Source organism: Bos grunniens, chromosome 16 (assembly GCF_055505025.1).
Source record: "Bos grunniens cultivar Pamir isolate PY7600 chromosome 16, Bosgru_T2T1.0, whole genome shotgun sequence".
Classification (NCBI taxonomy): domain Eukaryota; kingdom Metazoa; phylum Chordata; class Mammalia; order Artiodactyla; family Bovidae; genus Bos; species Bos grunniens.
The window spans coordinates 38,878,022-38,904,621 of NC_141180.1; the positions used below are offsets into that span (position 1 = coordinate 38,878,022).

The window sequence follows — 26,600 nt, forward strand, 5'->3', positions numbered from 1 at the left end:
AGGAGGCTAGGTTTAGGGTGTCAGAAATGAGAAATTTAATTATTGCATCCGTAGGAATCTCTAATATTTCTGGAGCAGTTCCTGCCCCTTCCAGTCTCTCTCCCTTTCAAGTCTTCCTCTCTCATCCACACTTGGCACCCTCTCCCTCACTCTTCTGTTTTTCTCTTCCTTTATTTCCCTATTTGCATCTATCTCCAACCCCTGCCCCCTAACTCCACTCTCCTGTCTCCTGTTTTCAATTTTCTCTGTCTCTCATCTCTCCCAGGTCCTGTCTGTCTTTCTCTCTCTGTTTCCCTCCTTCCCCTTGCCCTCTCTTCTCCACTTTCTTTGGGATGATGGCAGCCTGTTCTCTTCCCGGACAGACCGTCTAATTGAAATGGAGCATTCTAGAGAATGTTAATAGGAAAAGCAGCATTAATTAGCCAATGCTGGCATAATTAGCTTCCTTCTCTCACTGCCTGGCGTCTAACTAGATAATGAGTCTCTTTCCGTCCAAACAGAGGGCAGGCAGGACAAGGGGGCAGGCCATACCTGAGGATACCGGGGGGGCCTCCTGCCTTTGGGCCACCCTGCTGGAGTCCTCAGACTGCCCTCTCCTGCCAGGCCCTCCTGCTGCTTGTGCCCACATCTTGGGGAGACAGATGCCCGGCCTCTGTCTGTGCCCAAAGTTTTGACGTCCCTGGAGTTGCATATTAAGTGGTCTGAGCCCGACAAACAGTGGCTGCAGCTGCAGCATCCCAAAGAGGGGGTGGGGAGTATTGAGAGTTCTTGAGGACTATGACAGGCATCTAGTGCTGTCAGAGCCACGTGGGCAATGGCTGAGCACATTACAGTCCCCAGAGAGGAGCAAAGAAATGTATTCATGTGGTATATGATAACAAACAAACCACACAGACTGCAGGGTGCTTCCTCCCTAGACCTTCCCCACAATCGTGTGAGGCAGAAGCGGCCACCTGTGCTTAATAGACAAAAACTCTGAGGCTCACTCCCTTGCCAGTGTTCACACTACCAGGACCCAAACAAGGGTCCAGTTCCAGAGAGCGTGTTCTTTCCCTTCTACCCTGATACTTTTGGACAACTTTGTAGTTGCTCGTTAAATAAAAGTGATTGCGACAAAGTCACATCTCACATTGGCTTTGAGTTCTAAAATCAGAGAATGCAGCAAAAATTGGGAAATGATGCATAATCAAAATTCCCCTCGAATATCCCTTTCTTGTGGAGGAATATCTCTTCTGTTTGCAACTGGGCACTGATTCTCCTTTTTCAGTGGCCTTGAAAGCCCTATCTAGTTGGGAGCTGTGACGGGCAAAGAAAAAGGATTTTTTCTTTCTGTTTTGTACACATGTGGTTGAATTCAGTTAAGTGCAGCTAAGTGCCTGTTTGATGCGATTCCATTGTAGGATCTGTCTTGGTTATGAGTGGGCAAGGTTAACACTCGGGGTGGGCGACTGCAGCTATGGGAGCACCATCCTCTCCTTCTCTGTAGCCTGCTCACCCTCTCCCTCTCCTGTAGGCTATGGACTCAGAGGATGACCCCTTGCTGCAAGATGTGTGGCTAGAGGAGGAGCAGGAAGAGGAGGAGGAAACAATGGGTGAGGCCTTTAGGAGGGGCCAGAAGAAGCTGGGGCCCCACGCTGGAGCAGGGAGGCAGTGTTGCTGGCGGCGCTGGACCTTGCCGTCCCGGCCCCCAGCCTTGGGCTTCTGGAGTACCCTGGGCTGGGCCTTCACCAATCCGTGCTGTGCAGGGCTGGTGCTCTTTCTGGGCTGCAGCATCCCCATGGCCTTGTCAGCCTTCATGTTCCTCTACTACCCGCCACTGGACATTGACATCTCCTACAATGCCTTTGAGATCCGCAACCATGAGGCCTCCCAGCGTTTTGACGCCCTCGCGCTGGCGCTCAAATCCCAGTTTGGGTCCTGGGGGCGCAACCGACGCGACCTGGCCGACTTCACTTCTGAGACACTTCAGCGCCTCATCACAGAGCAGTTGCAGCAGCTACATCTAGGGAACCGCTCGCGGCCGGCCGCCCGCGGCCCACACACGGTGGTCGCTGTAGCTACACAGAACGGCTTGTTGTGGGACACCGCCACCGCCCAGAAGCCAACAGCCAATCGAAGCGGGCGTCTACGGCGAGAGGCTCCACCCCTGGAGAGGCCGGCAGCCAACCAGAGTGAAGCCCCGATAAACCTGGGGCCAGACACGAGTGGGCGACGTCCACCCAGTTCCCCGCCCCCCACAGCAGCCACGGCCAATCAGAGCCGTGCCCGCCGTGGCGCCTCGCGCTGGGACTACTCACGCTCCTATGTGAGCGCCAACACCCAGACGCATGCGCACTGGCGCATCGAGCTCATCTTCCTGGCACGTGGTGACGCCGAGCGCAACATTTTCACGAGTGAGCGGCTGGTCACAATCCACGAGATTGAGCGCAAGATCATGGATCACCCGGGCTTCCGGGAGTTCTGCTGGAAGCCCCATGAAGTGCTCAAGGACCTGCCGCTCGGCTCCTACTCTTACTGCTCCCCGCCCAGCTCACTCATGACCTACTTCTTCCCCACTGAGAGGGGTGGCAAGATTTACTATGATGGCATGGGCCAGGACCTGGCCGACATCCGGGGTGAGCAGCCCTAGGTGGGCTGGGGTGGGGCCTATAGGGACCTGGTCTGAAGGACCCTGGAGGCGGGGCTTGTGAGGGGTGGAGACTGAGAATAGGTGGGGCTTGGGATGAAGTGGCATGGTTAATGAGGTGGGGGCGGGGCTTGGAGGTTAAAGAAGGCTTGACTCTGCAGTACTCTCCAGGTTGGTAAGAGGATGGAGTTGGAATTGGCTGTGAAGTGGAGTCAGGCTGGAGCTGAGTGCTGGGCAGGCCTGCAGGCCATTTATTGAAGAAGGGCAGGGAGAGGGTTGGGTGTGAGATGGGATCTGAGGGAGGCAAGGAAGGAGGTGCATACCTAGATTGATGGAGATTGGGAGTTACACTATGCCCAGAGTTAGATAAAGCTTGGGCTGGGGCTGGGGCATGACGTTGGTTAGAGGGGAGCTGGCATGTGGTTACAGAGCACTGGGCATTTGGAGAGAGGCTGAGGTTGCAGGAAGATCAAGGTGGATTCGTTTGAGGTACATTAGGGATGAGAGTTGAGAAAGGATGGGGAGGGGACAGAGGCTGGCTGTGGGGGCAGAGCTTCGGTATGTCTTTTAAGGGGGACATGGCAGGGTTCTAAGTAGATGAAGGTGGGACTGGGATGGGAAGGAGTTACAGGACTGCAGAGACTGAGCCTTGGTATTAGGTGAAGTTCAAGCTGAAATGAAGGTGTAAACTTAGTGGGAGCCGCCTGAGCAGATCTTGGGGGGCTGCTCTTTTTGGGCAGCAGTGATTTCTCTAAACCATCCCTCTGTCCTGTTAGAGACAGTTGGAGGCAGCCCAAGCTGGGACAGTTTTCCATTTCCTTAAAAAGGGGGTGAGATGTTCAGGACGGCAGGATGACCCTGATGGAAGGTTTGTGGGAGCTGACTTACTGAGCTCCTTGGACCTCTTGACCCCTGCCCCTGCAGGCTCCCTAGAGCTGGCCATGACTCACCCAGAGTTCTACTGGTACGTGGACGAGGGCCTCTCCGCAGAAAACCTCAAGAGCTCCCTTCTACGCAGCGAGATCCTCTTTGGAGCACCCCTGCCCAACTACTACTCTGTGGACGATCGCTGGGAGGAGCAGCGGGCTAAGTTTCAGAGCTTTGTGGTCACCTATGTGGCCATGCTGGCCAAGCAGTCCACTAGGTAGGCAGTCCAGCTGCATCTGATGTGTGCCTGTCCTTGTTTGAACCAGGAAAGGGCTGTATTAAGGTAGGGAATTGGTTTCCAGGTGGTTCTTTCTCATACATCCCAGATCCCCTTCTGCAACCTTTTCCCTGGAAGTCTTTCTTTTCAAATCAGAGGCAGAGCCAGATACATCCTCATCATCACTCTGACAGATGAAAGGACGCTTTTCTTGATCAGTGCTAATGGTTAGTGAACATGACAGCTTTGGAGAACTTCTGCCCTGGAGGTCTTGGGTGTTGATTTTCTCCTGCAATGGTGCTAGAAGGCTTTCTGGAAAGAGTATTAACCAGGGAGTAAGGAGTTCCTCTCTGCCTTTACTATCCAAGGAGATAGTGGGCAAGTCACTTCACTTCTCTGGGCCTCTGTTACTGCTAAAATGGGAATGATGAGTCCTGCTACCCTTCTGCGGTCATTAGAAGGAGATGAGTTAAGAGATGTGACAGAGATTTTGGGCAGTAGGTGCTCTGATTGTCTTCCAGTCCTTGGGATGTGTGTCTGAGAAACAACTGGGCCCCTCCCCACCAGGTAAAATCATTTGATAGTTCATCTGTCAGTCCTGCGGGGTAATAACTCCAATGCCTTTCAGTCTCTTGCCCTGACAAGTCAACCCCTGGCACAGGAGGAATCATTCTGTCTGAAAGACCCTCGTTCCTTTATTGAACAGCTACTGTAATAATCAAAGCTAACATTTATTGTGCTTGCCCCGTGCCACATACTGTCCTAAGCCATTTATACACACCATCTAACTTAATTCTTACACCAGCCTGACGAGAGAGGAGCTGTTAGGATTTTCTCCATCCTATAGATGAGGAAACTGAGGCACAGTACAATTAAGTAAACTGTCAAAAGTTTTGAGGCTCATCAGTGGTGGAATGGGATTAAAATCCAGGGTTTCTAATGCAGTGCCCTAGCGCTATGTGTTTTTACAGCAGTTGCTGTACTGAGTCTTCTTGCAGCTGTGCTTCATTGCCAGGCAAACCCCTGTTCATCTACTAAGATCCAACCTGGCTATTTTTTTACTTGAGATTGCATTAAATTATCACCATACCCATTTCCACAGACTCTTTGCTTCTCCATAAGACAGGCACAGGCTTTGTAGTAAGATATATCTGGGGTCAGATCCCAGTTACTCCACCTGGATGGGAGTTTCAACGGGCTGTTTCACCTCTCTGAGCCTCAATTTCGTCATAGTGCTTGTCACTCTGTATTTTACTTTTTTAATTCCTTGTCATTCAAAGTGCAAGTCGAATTAGCATTAACATCACCTGGAGACTTGTTAAAAATGTAGAATATCAAGGCTTTTCCCAGACCTATAGAGTTTGCAGGTGACTTATTTGGATATATAAGTCTGAAAAAGTTCTGGTTTAATTATTTCTCAGTAGAGTGTGAGTTTGTTGAGGACTGGGATTGTTACTGCTTCCTTTTCTGTAGGCGTAGCCCCTAGCACAGTACCTCTTTGTCTGAGGAATGAATGGGTGGCTGGCTGGATGGAGGTACCTTAGGGAATGGTCCTTGGCTGGGTTGGGAATCTGGGAAGGGCTGGCAGTTAACTTCTGCTTAATACATTCAGCTGCTGAGACAAAACCCCTGTCCTGGGTTAAAAAAAAACAATTCTCTTTCCCTTACCATCCCCCTAGAGCTTCATAGGAATGGTGATAACCAGGGCCTCTGTAGTCTTAACGTTAATGCCTTTAGATCAATAAAATCTTTTTTTTTTTTTTAATCAGTCTATTACTTGTTACCTGAGAAATGACAACATACATCTTGACTTATTACAAAGAATACTACAAATTATCACTTTTACTGCTTCTCTGATAATACCAGAATCTTAGAACTCATTCATTGCATTTATACCCCTTCAGTCTTTTGCCTTATTGTTACATGCATTTTAATTCTATATACATTTTAAACCTCATAAGACATTACATTTTTATTTTACTCAGTCAGAATCCATATTTACTCACATATTTATGTTTTCTGTTGCTCTTCATTACTTTCTACAATTTCATGTTTCCCTCTGGGATCATTTTTCTTGTATCTGAAGAATTCTCTTTAGTATTTTTTTTTAGTGCAGGTTTGCTAGTGATAAATTCTCTGTTTGTCTAGAAGGCATCTTTATTTTACTTTCATTTTTGAAATATATTTCTTCTGGTATAGAATTTACAGTTATTTTCTTTAATACTTTAAAAGATATCAGTCCATTGTGTTTTGACTTTCATCATTTTGGAGGGGGGGAGTCAGCTGTAAATCTTTTTGTTGCCCCTTTGAACAATTGTCTTTTTTTTCCCCTGGCTACTTTTAAGATTTCTCTTTGTTTTTGGTTTCAACAATCTTACTACTGTATTTTGATACGGTTTTCTTTGTATTTGTTCTGCTTGAGGTGCACAGACCTTGAATCTGCTGGTATATAACTCATCACTTTTAGGAATTTCTGGGCTATTATGACTTCAAATATTGCTTCTACCCCATTCTCTGTCCTATCTCCTTTAAGGATTCTAACTACATAAATGTTAGATATTTTCAAAGTCTCATGTGTTTTCTTTTATTTATGACTATGATAATAAAATATGGGAGCTGGAAAGATAAGCTGAAGAGTCTGGGTAATCAGCATGCTGCTCTCTTCATTTTAAAAATTTAATTAAAAATTTTTAATATAATTTTAAAAGTTACACTCCATGTACAGTTATTGCAAAATATTGGCTATATTACCCATGCTGTACAATACATTCCTATAGCTTATCTTATATGAGTCCCATATGTTCTCAGGTTTTTCTTTGCTTTGCATGTTTTGGTTTAGATATTCCAATTCACTGATCCTGTCTTCCGTTGTATCTAATTTGATGTTTAATATCTCTTGAGATTTCAAAGTTAATGTTTTTCTGTTGAGGATTTCCAGTAATTCTTTATTATAGATCTAAATCCTTGGTGAAATTTTTCACCATTTAATTTATTTGGTGCATATTCTCCTCTGTGTTCTGAAGCATATTAAGTTAGATTATTATGGATGAAAGTAAAAGTAGCTCAGTCACGTCCAACTCTTTGCAACCCCATGGACTATACAGTCCATGGAATTCTCCAGGCCAGAATACTGGAGTATTCCCTTCTCTGGGGGATCTTCCCAACCCAGGGATTGAACCCAGGTCTCCCACATTGCAGACCAATTCTTTACCAGCTTAGGTTATTATGGATATCTTTTGGTTTTTTCCCTGTGGTCTGTTCTTTCACTTGGTTTTTGGTCATGTGGTCTTGCCTGTGGGTATGCCTGGTAATTTTTACTGAGTAATGAATATTGTATGTAAAAACATAGAGGTCCAGATGATGTTATTTCTTCCAGAGAAAGTTTATCTTTCCCTCCACTAGGCAGATGGTGTTGTGGCTGATCACCTTAAACAAACAGCAGATACACAGAGTTGAGGCTGGTTTGTAGTCCTGAAAAGTCACAGCCTACCTCTAGTTTGCCCTTGGTTCTCTAGGATTTTCACCTGAGAGCCTAGTGTATTCTGCAGAGCCCATTTCCCCTGACATGTTCCAAACCCTAAGCTTTGTCTCTCAAAAGAGCTAAAAATATCTCTTCTCTGGTTTTTCTGAGGCTTTCTGCTTAAGTTTGTAGCCTCATACTCTAGACTGCCCCAGTATTTGGCAGAAGTGCTGCAGAAGAAACTGGTTTTATGCTTTGCTGGTCTGCAAGTCTCTACCCACAGCTCTGCTAGTTTTTCTGACTCCCTGCTTAGATTTTCAGCCTCCTGCCTGTGTTCAGAATTAGCAGATACCTCCAGGGTAAACACAGCTGTAGAAAGGAAGCTTATCTTTTGTAGGTTCTTCCCTTTCTAGAGTCTCAGCTCTCTAGTTTCATTGCTTCAGGAAATCTCTAATATCATCAAATAGATGATTTCTCAGTTTTATTTGATTTCTTAGTAGTTCTAAGCAGGAATATTGGTCTTGCATGAGCTATTCCTTTCTACTCAAGAGTAGAAGTTTGGGCCTATGTCTTTTTATAGCTGGAAACTAAAAGAGGACCTAGAACCTAGAAAGTGTTCTATAAATGCTATACAAATGAATGAATGAATGAACAATTGACCAAACTTTCAGTTTTCTATTCTAATGAAAGCTCAATTAACCCTTTGTTGAATTTAATTCAAAAAAGTAGTCAATCCAAAGATCTTTTCTACATTTTTTTAAGTGTCCTGTTTGACTTTTTAAAACAGCTTTGAGTTGATATTCACTAGCTGCATATATTTAAAGTTTACAATTTGATTAGTTTTGACCCATGTATACACTATGAAACCTTTATCACAATCAAGTTAATGAATGGATCCATCACCCTCAGAAGTTTACTCATGTTCCTTTGACAGTCACTCCATCCTGCCTCACCTTCCTTCCCATTCCACCCCAGGACCACTTTCTCTTTTCTATCACTATATATTGGTTTTCATTTTCTGATTTTGTATATATGGCATCATATAGAATGCACAGTTTTGACTGATCTCATTCACTCAGCCTAATTGTTTTGAACTGTATCCATGTTGTTGCATGTATTGACAGTTTATTCTTTTTAAGTGCTAAGTAGTATCACTGTGTGGAGATGCCACCTTTTGTTCATCCACTCACTTGTTTATGGGTATTTGGGTTATTTCCAGGTTTGGCTATTGTAGATAGAGATGCTACAAAGCCTTTGTGTGAACAAATGCCTTCATTTGTCTCAGATAAATATCTGGGAGTGGTATGACTAGATCATATGATAGGTGTATATTTAACTTTAAAAAAAAAAAAACATGAATGTATTTTTTTTTTAAGATTTTTTTATGTGGATCATTTGTTTAAAATCTTTTTTGAATTTGTTACAATACTCCTTCTGTTTTATGCTTTGGTTTGTTGGCCGCATGGTCTGTGAGATTTGAGCTCCCCCACCAGGGCTTGAACCTACACCCCCTGCACTGGAAGGCAAAGTCTTAACCAATGAACTTCAGGGAAGTCCCCATGTGAGTTTAACTTTTTAAGAAACTGTCAGATTGTTTTCCAAATTAATTGTACCATTTTACATTCTCACCCAGTGTATAAGAATTCCAGTTCCTCCACAAACTCTCTAACACTTGATATGGTCAGTTTGAAAGTGAAAGTGTTAGTCACTCAGTTCTGTCCAACTCTTTGTGACCCCATGGACCATAGCCCACCAGACTCCTCTCCAAGGGGTTCTTCCTGACCCAGGGATTGAACCTGGGTCTCCTGCACTACAGGCATATTCTTTACCATCTAAGCCACCAGGGAAGTCCATGGTCATTTTAAAAAGTCTAAATTAGCCATTCTGTGTAGTGATATCTCATTGTGATTTTAACTTGGATTTCCGTACTTCCTAGTGATGTTCACATGCTTATTTGACATCCATTTGTCTTTGTTGGTGAACAATTTAGATCTTTTGACTATTTTAATACTGGCTTTACATTTAGTTCTGTGATATTCCATTTTTAGTTCATCTTTGTATATGGTGTAAGACATACACTACATATACTTTATATATAGCATAACATGCTGATATTTATTATTTTGTATGGATAGCCAGTTGTTCCAGCATCATTTGTTTAAAAGATCATTCTTTCTTCACTGAATTGGCTTAGAATCTTGGACAAAAGTCTTTTGTCTATATATATGTGGGTCTATTTCTGGACTCTGTTCTATTCCATCAACCAATTTTTTTACATTTTATTTACACATTGGTATTACACTGTCTTGATTATGGTAGCTTTATGCCATGTCTTGTCCAAGTGTTGGTCTTCCAACTTTTTGTTCTTTTTCAAAGTTATTTTAGTTATTCTGGGGCCTTTACATTTCCCTATGAATTTTATTTTGTGTTATTTATTTATTATTTCTTAATGGTTGGTTCTCTTTTTTGGGGGGGGGCCATACCATGTGGCATGCAGGAGCTTAACTCCCTGACCAGGTTGGAACCCATGCCCCGTGCAATGGAAGTACAGAAAACTAACCACTGGACTTCCAGGGAATCCCCTTCCAGTGAATTTCAGAAGCAGCTTATCCATTTCTCCAAATAAAAGTCCACTGGGATCCTGATTATGTTTATGTCAAATACTTGGATCAGTTTGAGGAGAAATGACATCTTAACAGTATTGAGTCTTATGACCAATTAACCTGGTGAATCTGATATCTTTTGTCAGATTTGTCCCTATTTCACATTCTTATTCTATTGTAAATGATATTTTTAAAAATTTCCTTGTTAGTTGAAAGTATATCAGTTGTTAGTTGCTTGTATTGGGTTGACCAAAAAGTTTTTTTGGGTTTTTCTATACCATGTATGGATGTGAGGGTTGGACCATAAAGAAAGCTGAGTGCTGAAGAATTTATGCTTTTGAATTGTGATGCTAGAGAAGACTCTTGAGAGTCCCTTGGACTGCAAGGAGATCAAATCAATAAATCCTAAAAAAAAATCAATCTTGTATATTCATTGGAATGACTGATGCTGAAACTGAAGCTCCAATATTTTGGCCACCTGATGCAAAGAACCAACTCATTGGAAAAGACCCTGATATTGGAAGGATTGAGGGCAGAAGGAGAAGAGGGCGGCAGAGGATAAGATGGTTAGATAGCATCACCAACTCAATGGACATAAATTTGAATAAACTCTAGGAGATAGCGAAGGACAGGGAAGCCTGGTGTGCTACAGTCCATGGGTTCACAAAGAGTCAAACAAGACTTTGTGACTGAACAACAACAATACCATGGAAAGCCCAGATGAACATTTTGGCCAACTCAATATATAGAAATATAATTGACTTTGGGTCCTGCGACCTTGATAAGCTCCCTTATAAGTTCTAGAAATTTTTTCATAGGTTCTATTTAATTTTCTACATAATCAATCATGTCTTTTGCTAATAAAGATAGTTTTACTTCTTCCTTTCCAATTTGGATTTCTTTTACTTCTTTCTCTTGCCTGAATGCACTGGCTAGAACCTCCAATACAATGTTGAATGAAAGTGATGAGAATGGACAACCTTTCATTATCCCTGACTGAAGTCTGTAGGTGTTTTTGTAGATGTCTCTTATCAGGTTACAGAGAAGGCAATGGCACCCCATTCCAGTATTCTTGCCTGGAAAATCCCATGGATGGAGGAGCCTGGTAGGCTGCAGTCCATGGGGTCGCTAAGAGTCGGACATGACTGAGCTACTTCACTTTCACTTTTCACTTCCATGCATTGGAGAAGGAAATGGCAGCCCACTCCAATGTTCTTGCCTGGAGAATTCCAGGGACGGGGGAGCCTGGTGGGCTGCCGTCTATGGGGTCACACAGAGTCGAACACGACTGAAGTGACTTATCAGGTTAAGGAAGCTCCCTTCTATTCCTAATTTGCTGATAAGTTATTTTTTTAAATCGGTAATGAATATTGGACTTATCTCAAATATTTTTCTGCATCTAGAGAGAGAACATACATTTTTCATTTTTAGTTTAATATGATGAATTATATTAATTGAGTTTTAAAGTTTAAACCATCCTTGCATTCTTGGGGCAGATCGCCCTTGGGATTATCCTTTTTATATAGTGTTAGATTCTATTCGTATTCTTTGTTCATTGGCATGTTAATGATGGATACTGGGCTGTAGTTTTCTTGTAGTATCTTTGTTTGATTTTGATATCAAAATGTCTTCAAGAATGAGGTAGGAAATATTCTCTTCAGTTTTCTGGAAGGTTTGTATGGAACTGGTATTATTCTTCCTTAAATGTTTGGTAGAATTTATCAATGCAACTGTCTGAATTTGGAGTTTTCTTTAGGGGAAGGTTTTAACTATAAATTCAATTCTTTTTGATTAAAAAAATGTTTGGGGCCATGCCATGTAGCATGCAGGGTATTAGTTCCCAACCAGGGATCAAATCTGTGCCCCCTGCAATGAAAGTACAGAATCTTAACCACTGGATTGCCAGGAAAGTCCCTACAAACTCAATTTTTAAATATACATATAGAGCTTCCCTAGTGGCTCAGACGGTAAACAATCTGCCCATAATGTGGGAGACCCGGATTTGATCCTGGGGTCAGGAAGATCCCCTGGAGAAGGGAATGGCTACCCACTCCAGTATTCTTGCCTGGAGAATTCCATGGACAGAGGGGCCTGGCGGGTTGCAGTCCATGGGGTTGCAAAGAGTCAGACACAACTGAGCAACTAACACTTTTGTAGGGCTATTAAAGTTATTTCTATATTCTTACACAAGCTTTGGTAGTATATTTCATGAAATTTGTCCATTTCATTTAAATGGTAAAAATTTGTTGGTGCAAGGTCAGTTCAGTCGTTCAGTCGTGTCCGACTCTTTGCAACCCCATAAATCGCAGCACGCCAGGCCTCCCTGTCCCTCACCATCTCCCAGAGTTCACTCAATCTCATGTCCATCAAGTCGGTGATGCCATCCATCCATCTCATCCTCTGTCGTCCCCTTTTCCTCCTGCCCCCAATCCCTCCCAGCATCAGAGTCTTTTCCAATGAGTCAACTCTTAGAATGAGGTGGCCAAAGTACTGGAGTTTCAGCTTTAGCATCATTCCTTCCAAAGAACACCCAGGGCTGATCTCCTTCAGAATGGACTGGTTGGATCTCCTTGCAGTCCAAGGGACTCTCAAGAGTCTTCTCCAACACCACAGTTCAAAAGCATCAATTCTTCAGCACTCGGCTGTCTTCATGGTCCAACTCTTGCATCCATACATGACCACTGGAAAAACCATAGCCTTGACTAGTCGGACCTTTGTTGGTGCAAGGTAATTCATAATAAATATTCCCTTATGAGTGGTATCACCTCCTTCGTGTGTGTCTTATCTCCTTTTTTCATGATCAGTCTGGCTAGAAATTTATCAATCTTATTGGTCCTCTCAAAGAGCTAGATTTTGGTTTCTTTGATATTTATTGTCTTTCTGTTTGTTTATATACTTATACTCTGATCTACATTATTTCCCTTCTTCCATTTACATTATGTATAATTTTCTCTTGTTTTGCTTTCTTGCAGCAGAAGCTGAGGTCATTGATTCGAAAACTGTATTCTTTTCTAATACAGGTGTTTATTGCTATAAAATTCCCCTTAAGCGTCATTTTAGCACATCTCACACATTTTGACATGTGCTTTCATTTTCACTCAGTTCAAATACTCTCAATTTTCCCTTTTGATCTCTTCTTTGATCCCTATATTATTTAAAAGTTTGTTAGTCTCCAAATGTTTAGGAATTTCCCAGATAGTGTTTTGTCACTAATTTTTAATTTAATTCCATTGTGGTCATAGAACATACTTTTTACGACTTAAGTTATTCTAAATTTTCTGAGTCTTATTTATGGTCTAGAGTGTGGTTTGTCCTGATGAATGTTGCCTATGCACTTAAATGTATTCTGCTGTTATTGGGTGGAGTGTTCTATAAATGTCAATTAAGTCAGGTTGGTTGATTGTGTTGTTAAAGTCTTCTGTATCCATACTGATCTTCTGTCTAATTGTTCTAGCAGTTATTGAGAAAGGGATTTTGAAATGGCCAACTATGATTGCAGGTTTGTCTATTTCTTTCTTAATTTCTGTCAGTTTTTGCTTCATGTATTTTAAAACTCTGTTATTAGGTCCAAAGCAATTAGTATTGTTGCATTCTTTTAACGAACTGAGCCCTTTATAATTTTTAAATGACTTTCTTTATTTATAGTAATATTCTTTGCTCTGAAATTTATTTCATTTATTATTAATTTAACCACTCCAGCTTTCTTTTGATTCATGTCAGCATGGTACTTTTTTCTGTACTTTTATTTTTAACCTATTTGTGTCAACATTGAATGTGAGTTTCTTATAGGCAGCTGGGTCTTGATTTTTTAATCTAATCTGACTGCCTCTGCCTTTTATTTGGGATATTTAGACCTTTTGCAAGAGGCAGTGATTAAGACCATCCCCAAGAAAAAGAAATGCAAAAAGGCAAAATGGTTGTCTGAGGAGGCCTTACAAATAGCTGAGAAAAGAAGAGAAGCTAAAGGCAAAGGAGAAAAGGAAAGATATACCCATTTGAATGCAGAGTTCCAAAGAATAGTAAGGAGAGATAAGAAAGCCTTCCTCAGTGATCAATGCAGAGAATAGAGGAAAATAATAGAATGGGAACGACTAGAGATTTCTTCAAGAAAATTGCTTTTTCCAGTGGTCATGTATGGATGTGAGAGTTGGACTATGAAGAAAGCTTAGCCCCAAAGAATTGATGCTTTTGAACTGTGGTGTTAGATAAGACTCTTGAGAGTCCCTTGGACTGCAAGGAGATCCAACCAGTCCGCCCTAAAGGAAATCAGTTCTGAATATTCATTGAAAGGACTGATGCTGAAGCTGAAACTCCCATACTTTGGCCACCTGATGCGAAGAACCGACTCATTGGAAAAGACCTTGATGCTGGGAAAGATTGAAGGCAGGAGGAGAAGGGGATGACAGAGGATGAGATGGTTGGATGGCATCACCAACTCTGTGGACATGAGTTTGAGTAAGCTCTGGGATGGACAGGGAAGCCTGGCGTACTGCAGTCCATGGAGTCTCAAAGAGTCGGACATGACTGAGGGGCTGAACTAAACTGAGACCTTTTACAGTTAGTATGTTGTTAACATGGTTAGACTTAAGACAATTTTATTTTATTCTCTTTGCCCCATATATTCTTAGTTCCTTTTTCCTCTCTCTGCCTTCTTTTGGACTGAGAATTTTTTATTATTCCATTTTATTTCCTTTGGTTTTTTTTAGCTATAAATATTTAATTTAGGAAATGGCAACCCACTCCAGTATTCTTGCCTGGAGAATCCCATGGACGGAGGAGCTTGGTGGGCTACAGTCCACGGGTCACAAAGAGCTGGAAAACAACTGAGCGACTTAACTCATTTTCAGGGTTTATAGTACACATCCTTAAGTTATCAGTGTACCTTCAAATGATGTTAAACCACTTCATGTATCAGTTAAGTTTAGTTCAGTCACTCAGTTGTGTCCGACTCTTTGTGACCCTATGAATTGCAGCATGCCAGGCCTCCCTGTCCATCACCAGCTCCCGGAATTTACTCAGACTCATGTCCATCGAGTCAGTGATGCCATCCAGCCATCTCATCCTCTGTCATCCCCTTCTCCTCCTGCCCCCAATCCCTCCCAGCATCAGGGTCTTTTCAAATGAGTCAGCTCTTCACATGAGGTGGCCAAAGTATTGGAGTTTCAGCTTTAGCATCAGTCCTTCCAATGAACACCCAGGACTGATCTCCTTTAGGATGGACTGGTTGGATCTCCTTGCAGTCCAACTTCATGTATAGTGTATAGTGTATACTATATATGAATAGTATACCACCATTTCCTTTCTCCTGACCTTTATACTATTGTTGTCATATATTTTATTTTCATATATGTTATAAACCCCACACTACATTACTGTTATTTCTGTTTAAATGGTCAGCCATCATTTTAAAAGATTTATGTAATAAGACATTTTTACACACTTATTCATGCTGTTACCATCTCTGGTCCTTTTTATTCCTTTGTGTAGGTGTGTACTTCCATTTGTAATAATTTGCCTTCTCCCTGAAGAATTTCCTTTAACATCTCTTGTAATGAAGGTGTACTGAAGATGAATTCATTTGGGTTTTGTATACTGAAAAAAAAAATCTTTATTTTACCTTTGTTTTTGAAATATATATTTCAAATGATAGAATTCTGGGCTGACTTTTTTCCTCAGTCGGTAAAGGATCTTGCTCCACTGTCTTCTCACTTGCATTGTTTCTGAAGAGAAATCTCCTGTCATTCTTACTTTCGTTCCTCTTTTTCCCTCAGTCTGCTTTCAAGATTTTATCTTGGTCACTTATTTTGAGCGATTTGATTATGATGTGCATTGTTGTTTTAGTCACGATTTTTTGTGCTTGGGGGTCTGCTGCTCAAGCTTTTTGAATCAAGGGGTTTATCATTTTCATCAGGTTTGGGAAACTTTCAGGCTCTTTTAAGATGTCTGTTAACCCATATATTGCTTGCTCATTCACTCATTTGTGTCTCTTTGCGACCCCATGGGCTGTAGCCAGCCAGGCTTCTCTGTCCATGGAATTTTCCAGGCAAGAATACTGGCGTGGGTTGCCATTTTGTACTCCAGGGGATCTTCCTGACCCAGTGATTGAACCCGTGTCTCTTGTGTCTCCTGCTCTGGCAGGTGGGCTCTTTACCATTGCACCGTATATTAGGATGCACCAAAGCCTGGAAGCTTTCTCAAGCCAGTATGTCAGAGTGACCATAAAGCCCATTTTATTTATCTCTTAGAGATCACCATTCTTTGTTGTCATGTCCAGAATCTTGTTTCATGTATTTTCTTTCTCTCTCTCTTTTTTTAATTGTTAGTTTCACGAGAGGAAATGTAGATTTCATCTTGTTACTCCTCTTGACCAGGAACAGATCTCACCCCTCTTGGTATTTTAAAAATCAACTTCACCAACCTGGTTAAGTTTTTCTAATAGCTTCTGTTAAACGGGCACTGAATAGCACTGTAAGACTTGAGTATCTGGAAGCTGATTTGAATTTAGAATTTTGTTGTGAACAATTGAGAATTGAGGATAATGAGAATGACATAGAATTCAGCTATAATTGACTATTATCTGTGTGGAGCAGCAATCTCAACCTCACTGATAATTCAGTCCCACCCGAGACATGCTGGTTTCACTTGTCTAGAGTATGACCTGGACATCAGGATTCTTGAAAGCCCCCAGGTGACCATAATGTACAACCAAGGTAAAGAGCCACTGAGGAGGTATATGGTTCGTGGTCCTCCTCCATCTCTGATCCACTCTGTCTTTCCTCCCTCTGTGTCCTCCCTTCCCAGCAAAGTCCAGGTCCTGTATGGAGGCACAGACCTCTTTGATTATGAGGTTCGCAGAACCTTCAACAACGACATGCTCCTGGCCTTCATCAGCAGCAGCTGTATCGCTGCCCTCGTCTACATTCTCACCTCCTGCTCAGGTACGGTTTCTCCAGCAGCACCGCATGGAGCCAGCCCTTTCGTTCCTCCCAGTGTGCTTCTCTCTGGACAAAGCCTTCCTGCTTGGGAATGCCGCAAATGGGCTTGAATCCACTGTATCAGAGCTGGCAGTGGGACAGCTGCTCAGACATCACCTTCTAACCCTGGGCAGGGTGACTGAGGTGCAGAGGCAGACTGGGCCATGCCCCAGGGCCCGCTCCCCAAGGACCTCCTACAGTTGAACCTTTTGTTCTTTGACGGTCTTTTTCTTGTTGATAAGCTTTGTGGAGTCTGGAGTATTGGACACTTTATGGATTACTCCTTAGCCTGTTTATTATTATAATTTAGTATTTATTTATTTGGCTGTAACGGGTCTTGTGAACCGTGGGATCCTCATTGTGTCGTGCGGGATCTTTTGTTGCAGTATAAATTGTTTGTTGCAGCTCATGGGTTTCTCTATAGTTGTGGCTCACGGGCTCTCTAGTTGATGGTGTGTGAGCTCCAGAGCGCATGGGCTCAGTAGTTGCCACACACCCACTTAGTTGCCCTGTGGCATGTGGGATCTTAGTTCCCCAACCAGGGATCAAACCTGCATCCCCTGCACTGGAAGGTAGCTTCCCAAGCACTGGACCACTGCCAGGGAAGTCCCACCCTTAGCCTGTTTTAAAGTCCCAGCTGCCATTAGACTCCCAGTTCACTTTTCCACTGTCCTCTCCCCATGCACCCTAGCTGCTGCTTTCTGTGTATACAGGAGGTGCTCTTCATTGGCCAAGTGAATGAGAGATTGGTCATACCTTCAAAAATGGAAAAGACATTCACTCATCCATGTAACAAATATTAACTGGGCACCAACTATGTGCCAGATGCTCTCAGGTGCCAGAGTTCTAGTAGTGAACATCACTGATGTACTTCTTGCCTCCTGCTGCTGCTGCTAAGTCACTTCAGTCGTGTCCAACTCTGTGCGACCCCATAGACGGCAGCCCACCAGGCTCCCTCGTCCCTGGGATTCTCCAGGCAAGAACACTGGAGTGGGTTGCCATTTCCTTCTCCAATGTATGAAAGTGAAAAGTGAAAGTAAAGTCGCTCAGTCGTGTCCGACCCTCAGCGACCCCATGGACTGCAGCCCACCAGGCTCCTCCGTCCATGGGATTTTCCAGGCAAGAGTACTGGAGTGGGGTGCCATTGCCTTCTTGCCTCCATGGAACCTCTAATTTACTGGGTGACAGATGTTAAAAATATAATGATTCCCTATTAGCATATGAAGTAAGCTCTGCAAAGATGAGGGCCCATGAACAACCTGACTTACTCATCAAGGGCTTCATCTGCTACTCAGGCCTCCTGCCCAGCACCTTCTCTGGGCATAGAGAACTATACTGGGCTCAAATGGGGTGGTGAAGGTGCCCCTGGGGATGGGGGTGTATGAGGCAGGACCAAACCAGGGCCAGAGACACTGTGTCTGTGTCTGTGTTCTGTTGGGTCCCCCCACTCCATTCCCTGTGCTTCTTGCCTGCCCAGTGTTCCTGTCCTTCTTCGGGATTGCCAGCATCGGCCTCAGTTGCCTGGTGGCGCTCTTCCTGTACCACGTGGTCTTCGGTATCCAGTATTTGGGCATCCTCAATGGGGTGGCTGCCTTTGTGATAGTGGGCATCGGTGAGTTGATTCTGTTGCCATGGTAATGGGCCTCCCACTTGGAAATTTGACCCCCAAAGGGCCTTTTACAGGATGCAAAGTCTGGCTTCCATGGGGGCTCTAAAAAGTCCTCTCTCAGACCTCAGAGCCTTGGACTTGGGGTGGAGGGTGGGTAGAGTATGAGTGGTGAGTGGTTCTGGGCATATGGTGGGTGGAACCCCCCAGAGGTGGAAGGAGTGGGTGGATATGCTGGGTAAAGAAAGGTTAAGCATGGTGGGAAAGGTGAGGGGTGGTGAAGATTTGGAGGAAAGGATCTAGTTCTGGTGAGGGAGGGGGCCGTGCAGCATGAGAGTGGGTCTTGGGTTCATGGCCCAGGTTGCATCTGACCTGGAGACAGCAGAGTAACCCAGCTGGCCCGGCCCCCTCCCATAGGCGTGGACGACGTCTTTGTGTTCATCAACACCTACCGCCAGGCCACCCACCTGGAAGACCCTCAACTGCGGATGATTCACACCATCCAGACGGCAGGCAAGGCCACCTTCTTCACCTCGCTGACCACGGCCGCTGCCTATGCAGCTAACGTCTTCTCCCAGGTGGGAGCCAGCCCTCCAGCCTGGCCTGGCGTCCCCTGCCCCCCACCCCTGCCCATGCATACCTGGACCCTGGTCTCCGCTCTTCCCACCCACCCCTTCTCTTGGGGCCACGCAGCTTCCACCTCAAGGTACTTGCCACGTCCCTAGAGTCCATGTTTTGTTACTAATCACCATCACCAGAACTTAACAAATGGGAGAATTCTAGTGATACAAATTGTGTTTCTTATTGATGCTCATTACTGATAATCCACTCTCAGCCCTGAAGGGCATTTAGCAGTTGTTTCCAAAGGTCCCCCAGCTGCTACATGGTAAGCCTGCCCATGACTCCTGACCCCAGTGCAGGGCCCTCTCCACCCACCAGCTGCATACGGCATTGTTATCCCTCACATGCACTTCCCTCTCGCTGGCCCCACACTCCTTCCTGTCTGAGCTGGGCTTAAGAGAAGGATCCTAGGCCAGGTCCTGGGTGCCAGCAGAGCCTGAAAGGCAGTGAGCCTGTCTGAGTCTGAGAGGTCTTATGACCTGGACTGAGGATCCTGTCTAGAAACCACTAGATGCTCTGGGATTCTCCAGACTTTACTAGAGAACCACGCCCAGAAAACAAGCTGAGCTGGATTTCCATCCCTCCTCTGCCATTTTCTGGCTGTGTGACCTTAGGCAGCTTGTTTAACTTCTGTGAGCCTCACTCTCCTCACGTGTGGATCATCAGAGAATGGAATGAGATGCTTGTGAAAGTGTTCCACAGACAGTGAAGGAAGGCCTGTGTGCTTGTTGGCTGCAGCTTCCTTCTGACGGCCACACCCTGCGCAGGTGCCCGTGACACTCCTGGGGCACACCCTGTGGCAGCTGTCTGTTCCCCTCTGCTAGCGTGTGCCCTGCTCTGACAGTGTGTGTTTTCCTCTGTCCTTCCTGTAATGAGTTACGGTGCGCTTGCTCTATGCTGGGCACTGTTACGGGCAGAGGGCTGCAGTGTCGAGCAGAGGCTGGACTCTTCCTCTCTGCCACACCCCTGGCTCCAGCCCAGCCATCTGACATCCTCCTAGGCCGGTGCCTTCATTCCCGCAGCCTCAGCCTTCGCATCCTGCCTCAGTCTGGGGGTGGTCAGGGCCCAGTGCTGCAGAGTCCCTGGGCTCCTTGGGCTCCAGGCCTGATCCCCGCCCATCGCCCCCACCTTTCCATCCCCAGATCCCGGCTGTCCACGACTTCGGCCTGTTCATGTCTCTGATCGTGTCCTGCTGCTGGCTGGCAGTGCTCTTCACCATGCCTGCAGCCCTGGGCATCTGGAGCCTTTACATGGCACCGCTGGAGAGTGCCTGCCAGGCCAGGTGAGCCGGGCAGGTGAGGGAGGCACAGGGACTGTGTCCTGCTCTCACGGAGTAGCCATGGCAGACCCTTGGGGGGCCATTCAGCACACCATCCTGTCTCCCAGAAGCCTGGTGATTCACTACTGAGCACCTTCTGTGTGCCCCGTCCTATGCTAGCACTTCTGTGTACTCCTGTCTAATAGTTACATTTGATCACCTACTGTGTACCAGAAAGTGGGCAGAGTGCTTTTGTACAAGATCTTACTGCCATCCCCAGGGACCCTAGGAGCTGGGTCCTCTTATTTCACCCGTTTTGTAAAATGTCTGTAGACAAGGAGGCAAAGGCTTGGAGACGCTGGGCAGCTTTCTCAAAGTTATCCATTTAATAGGCAGCAGAGCGGAAATTTAGATCCCCGTAATCTGACTCTGGATCCCATGCTCTTAGCCACCACGTTAAATGTCCTCTGGGTTCTCATCTTGAGAGAGGAACCGTATTTAGACCCAGCGAGCCAGGTGCAAAGTTGATTGGATCAGTACAAAGCTGCTGCAGCTGAAGGTAGAGGGCTTGGGGTCTTGTGGGCCAAGCCAGCAGGGTTAAGGCAGGGGGCACATTGGTCAAATGGAATCCGGCCTGAGTGGCTGTCTGGGTTGGGAGTACTAGGGAATGATAGAGGGTCTGGCCTTGGTGCAGGGCATGCAAATGCAGGACTGTCAGGGGTCCATGACAGTGTCCACTTGACCATGGTGAGACGAGGGGCAGGAAGGAGATGAGAGGCCAGCAGGGAGCTCAGATTAAGGTCTGGGAAGGACTCCTTAGCTCTCCCACGCATACCTTTGCTTCAGGGTCTCCATGTATGGTGGTTCAGGTTGGGCACTGCACAAGAGCCCTCTAGCTGAGGCACAGTCATCTGCACTGTGGCCATTCAGGTTTGACTGTTTCTATGACAGTTTTGTGACATAGAAGCAAAGTGACTTGGGTAAAAGCCTCCTTTTCCCTAATTTCTACAGAGATACCAACTAAGCCCACCCTGTCCCTTCCCCTAGTCTAGGGTAAGGGATGTAGCCTCAGCCTCCTTGCCTGGAAACTGTGGGCCTTTGGACATGTAACTTAACCTCTCTGCACCTCAGTTTCCTGTTCTGTAAAATGGGTACTACAACCCTGTGGGGATTCATAAGAGAATCCACGAGGAGCTCTAGCTCAGTCTCTGGCACTGAGCACTCCTGGCACATTCGCTGTGTGCACTGTTCTTGCCCCCAGTCTCCAGGGTGAGCGTTGGTCCCCCACATTCACTCCAGCTAAGGCCTCAGCTGCACACTCAGCCCAGCCCCGCTTCCCCATCCCCCTGGTCTCAGGGCCCCAGGCACTCTACAGCACAGGCGTGATCCCTCTGCTGCAGTCACCTCGATGCTTGGGCAGCTGTGTGCCATCATCTGCTGTCCCTAGGGATGACTACTGTCACCATTTGTCTCCCCAGAGGAACTGTGGTACCCGAGGGCCCTGGGGGAGATGACACTGGTGAGAATTCAGGCACAGGCTCCTGGAAGCCTGGGAGGCATGTCCTGTGGGTTGTCAGTAGCAGCGTGATGCCTGGTTCACATGTAGCCCGGACATGCAGCCTGGACTCCCAGGACCCACCCTTCCCCCACTCTGTCTGCAGCTGCAACCAGAAGTGTGGCCGCAGGAGTTCCCTGCACTTCCCTGGGGACGTGTTCACGGCTCCTGAGCGGGTTGGGGGCGGCCCTGCACAGGGCCCCATGCCCTACCTGGACGATGACATCCCCCTGCTGAGTGTGGAGGAGGAGCCAGGTGAGGGGGGGTGCGGGCCTGCTGCTGAATCTGCGGGACCCAGGCACTGCCTCTGTCAGGGGAAGTACCTTGACAAGCTGGTGCGAGGACCATCTGGTCCTGAGGTGGGGGTGGGACGAGACTGGGAGGATCCCCGTCAAGCATCTGAGCTTCCCTGGAGGGGGTGTGGACCAGGGGGACTTTGACCCACTTCTGGGCCAGCCCTCTGATGGGCCGCTGCTCTGCCCTGCAGTGTCGCTGGAGCTGGGAGATGTGTCCCTGGTGTCTGTGCCCCCCGAGGGCTTGCAGCCGGCTCCCAACGGGGGCAGCCGGGGGCAGCTCATTGCCCAGCTGCAGGAGCTGCTGCACCACTGGGTCCTGTGGTCGGCCGTCAAGAGCCGTTGGGTGATTGTGGGTAAGTGGGCTCTCCACTCTCCTTCCCCCATCTCGCAGTGTCTCCCAGCGCCTGAGATGTGGAGAACAGACTTCCCCCTGGCCATTTTCTCAAAGAACACGCAGGTCTTGGGAGCCCGCCCCTTGTCCCACAGATGAGCTAGAGGTCAGAGACCCGGGCTCAGGTCGCTCACTCTCTCGGAGCCTCACCCCCTCCCTGCAGAGAATAAAGCCAGTCTCACGATAGCTGTCGCTTATTGAACACCTCCTACGTCCTGGTCATCATGCTGGACAGCAGAGCAGAGTGCCCAGTGCTTGGGCTCTGGCATTGGACCAGCTTGGCTAATTGGGATCCTGACTCTGCCACATTCTAGCAGTGCCACCTGGACTGGGGCAGTTAGTCTGTGCCTCAGTTTCCTATCTTATGACTGAGAAGAAGAAGAGTATCTAGTAAGGCTGTTGTAAGGAAACGACAGTATGTGTAAAGGATTTAGCCCAGTGTGAGGCATGCAGTAGTGCTCCATGAAAGTTAAGTGCTATTATTATTATCGTTGTAAAGATTTAGGTCTGTGTAAGACCAAATGGATGTGCGGGCTCTTTATAGACTGTTCAGGGCTCTAAGATGATGGCTGCTTCTTGTCCAGGAATGTGAGCTGGAACTTGAAGTCCGACCCCTGGTGACATGCATGACAACCGGCCCCTACCTTCAAGGGAGTGATCCCCGGCAGCCTCACCCACAGGCTGGCATGCTGGGCCTCTGCCCATTCCCTTGGGATATCTGCCCTCCTCCCCACAGCAGGAGCAGCTCTTTCCCAGGGCTCTGGAGGCCCCGGCTGTGCATGTGTCCCCCCGCCACAGGGCCCCAGCCCTGCCTAGTGCAGTGTCCTTTCCTCGCAGGGCTCTTTGTCTCCATCCTCGTCCTGTCCCTGGTGTTCGCCAGCCGGCTCCGCCCCGCCAGCCGGGCCCCACTGCTCTTCCGGCCCGATACCAACATCCAGGTGCTGCTGGACCTCAAGTACAACCTGAGCGCCGAGGGCATCTCCTGCATCACCTGTTCAGGTGAGGTTTCCTGCCGGGGTGTCCTCTTTGGAGTCCAGATCCCCAGGACTAGAGATGCCAGGCTCCCCATCACCGTGTGAACTTAGGAAATCAACTCCACCTCTAAAAAGTGTTAGTCACTCAGTCACGTCCGACTCTTTGCACCCCCATGGACTATAGCCGCACCAGTCTCCTCTGTCCATGGGATTCTCCAGGCAAGAATACTGGAGTGGGTAGCCATTCCCTTCTCCAGGGAATCTTCCCTACCCAGGGATCAAACCCAGGTCTTCCACACTCTAGGCAGATTCTTTATCATCTGAGCCACCAGGGAGTCTCAGTGTTTCCACATTTCATTAAATGAATACTTCTGGGTACCAGCTGTGCTGGTGCTGGGGAGGCCACAGTGGGCAGGACAGGCTTCCCAAGCACAGGAATTCACTCCACTGCTATGGAGGCCATGTAATAGTAGATCTGAGCTGTGGTGGACGAAAAGCAGGGTGCCTGGGGAGCTCAGCATCATGGAGATCTTCCTGGAGGAGGGACTATCTAAGCCAAGACTCGTGGAATGGGAAGGACTTGGCCTGGCTGGGAGGGGAGAGGAGGGAAGTGGTCTAGGCAGAGGGGAGCACCAGAGGTGGGAAAGACTAGGACCAGGTTTGAGGGAGGTAGTTGCATGAGCCAAAGCTAGCCAGATGGGCCTGGTGGGCTACAGTGTGATGTCTGGATTACATTGTCATTGTCATTGTCACTGGAAGTTAGTGGAGGGCTTTACGCAGAGAGGGACCAGGTGCTGTCTGGTTGGAGGGCTGCGTAGAGCATGGCTGGGAGTCCAGGTAGGAGGCTGGTGTAGTCATCTTGACAAGAGACTGTAGGGGCTGGAGCCAGCGTGGTTGATGGTGTAGTGAAGTCAAGAGGTTTTTAGGAGATGACATCCACAGGACTTGGTGATGGAGCATGTGCCAGGGATGAGCAAAGAGGTGAGATAAAGATGTCTGCTTGTCTTAGAGTTAGTCTGATGAGGTCCAGGGTAGGGCGAGGGAAGTCGACTCAAGGTCATACCGCTTTGCCGGGTGGTTAGAAACCAAATGAGAAGACGCTTGGGTGAGTGCTCCCAGCTCCTGGGGGAAGACCCGCTGACTGCTGTAATTGCCTTCATGTAATTGGGGCGGTGTTCAGATTAACCTGGCCTTCCCCTTGGTGATTGCATGAGCCGAATGCATGATAATCGACAGCGGCTTAGGGAGGTGCCTGAGGATCCCCTCTTGAATTGGAGCTGACCTGGCCACATCCCCTCCGCCACTCCCACCTGCCTGGGCATTGAATTTCATTCCATTCTCACTGCCCCTGCAAGGCCTTCTGCCATCCCTTGGGGCCTGGAGGCCGAAAGCCACATCTGCTCCCATTTCACAGATGGACAGACCCTGGGATGATCCCAAAGTTCCTGGAAACATCTGGAGAAGGGCCAAGACCCCAGCCAGAGTTCAGCCCCTGGCCCCTTGTATCTCTCAGCCTCTGAGCTGCCTCTTAAAGGGGCCCTTCATGTTGTAGCAAAAAGAGCTTCGGCTATAGGGGCAGACAGGACCTGTCCTGCTGGCCTCCGCCTCTCACTTCCCCTACAGGTCATGTAACCTCCTCGAACCTCTGCTTGCTTCTCTGTCAAATGGGGTTAATAATAACCACCTCCTAGAATTACTGTGAGGATCGCATTTTTGAAAGTGTAAAATGTAGCTCATTAAAAAAACAAAACCAACAAAAAATTCATCTACAATGCTTGGGGCAAAACAGGCAGTCTCCCCTCATCTCTGCCGTTTCTAATTATTCCTATTTATGGAGCATTCAGCACGAGCCAGACACGTTGCTAAGCCCATGAGATGCAGCGTCCCCTTTGATCCCTCAACCACCCTCCAGAGGTAACCCTTGGGAGTGTCATCCCATTTGACAGGGGGAAAGTGAGGCAAGATGAGGGTGAGTAGGGAAAGCTTCTGAGTGTCTTTCTCGGGGTAAGGCTGGTGGGTACCTTTCTTTTGCCTTAAGATTCTTATGCATTTGGCATTTCTTCAGTTCTCCCCACGTTTGTTTTAGAAAAAACCTTTTCCCCAGACACCCTGACACTACCCCCTTTTCTAAAGGCTCCAGGGCCTGTGTCCCTGGGATCGTCACTGTCCCAACCTCAGCCGAGCCCAGCCAGGGAGGCCCTCCTGTCCCTGACACGACGCGGGGGGTAGGTCTGTTCCAGGAGAAGCCCCACAGCCTGCAGAACAATATCCGGACGTCCCTGGAGAAGAAGAAGCGGGGTTCTGGGGTGTCCTGGGCCAGCCGGCCTGAGGCCATGCTGCAGGGTCAGTGGGGAATGTGGACTGTCTGGGTGGGGGTGTCAGGATGTCCTGGTACAAGGGTGCGGGGGTCTTGCAGGGAGAGCAGATAAAATCCCTTCTTTGATTCTCCTTCAAGAACAACAGGGTTGGGTTGGGGGTGGGGGTAGGGGAGTGAACTTGAGGCCCTCGCCCAGCATCCCACCAGCTCTCCTCGGCCAGAACAAGGCGATGCCCTCCTGCCACACCCCAGCCTGGCCTGTGCTGCCACACGAACCCGCCTTGTGTGCCGGACCATCCTGATTTGGGGGAGGGGGCCTCCTGAACACTGGAGCCTAGCTTATCCCTTCTGGTGTTCCCGTCAGAGGGGGTATGCTGGGATACATGTGGGAATTAACCCCCCGCAGTTAACCCCCAGAATTAACCCCCAGGGCAGTTCCATATGTCCTTGTCACCCCACAACCATCATCACCCCCTCTGTGCCCACCATCGTCATCACCAATGTGGCCCCACCTTTCACACTGTGCTCCCGTCATTGGCATCACTGCCACTTCCCTAGTCCATACTGGCACATCTTTACCATGGCTTCCACCTGCACTGTCACTTCCTCCACACCTGCCACCTCCCATCCAGTGTCCACCACCACCTGCCCTCCATCTATGTCACTGCGCCATCCCCGTGTTCACCACCACCACCTGCCCCTCCACCACTGCGGTGGGCTTGGTCCAGTATACAGGAACAGAGCCAACACTTGGAGATGAGCCCGAGATCAGGCT

General features: G+C 47.2%; 1 protein-coding gene across 7 annotated transcripts in view; it reads left to right on the forward strand.

Moving 5' to 3' along the window:
• DISP3 (dispatched RND transporter family member 3) overlaps window positions 1-26,600 on the forward strand; it is a 58,129-nt gene that overhangs the window by 19,394 nt on the left and 12,135 nt on the right. For 5 of the 7 annotated variants that reach the window (XR_015142794.1, XR_015142795.1, XM_086342619.1 and 2 more), the window contains exons 2-11: window positions 1,514-2,615; window positions 3,551-3,770; window positions 16,635-16,771; window positions 18,285-18,419; window positions 18,831-18,991; window positions 20,177-20,316; window positions 21,954-22,102; window positions 22,335-22,496; window positions 23,372-23,533; window positions 25,738-25,851. Coding sequence is in view for 5 of the 7 variants with exons in the window: in XM_086342619.1 (XP_086198745.1) it covers window positions 1,517-2,615; window positions 3,551-3,770; window positions 16,635-16,771; window positions 18,285-18,419; window positions 18,831-18,991; window positions 20,177-20,316; window positions 21,954-22,102; window positions 22,335-22,496; window positions 23,372-23,533; window positions 25,738-25,851 (2,479 nt within the window). In the remaining 2 variants the exon portion in view is untranslated. Of the gene's footprint in view, window positions 1-1,513; window positions 2,616-2,860; window positions 3,116-3,550; window positions 3,771-16,634; window positions 16,772-18,284; window positions 18,420-18,830; window positions 18,992-20,176; window positions 20,317-21,953; window positions 22,103-22,334; window positions 22,497-23,371; window positions 23,534-25,737; window positions 25,852-26,600 lie in introns of those variants that run through there. The other 2 variants (XM_086342620.1, XM_086342621.1) reach the window with 2 other exon arrangements.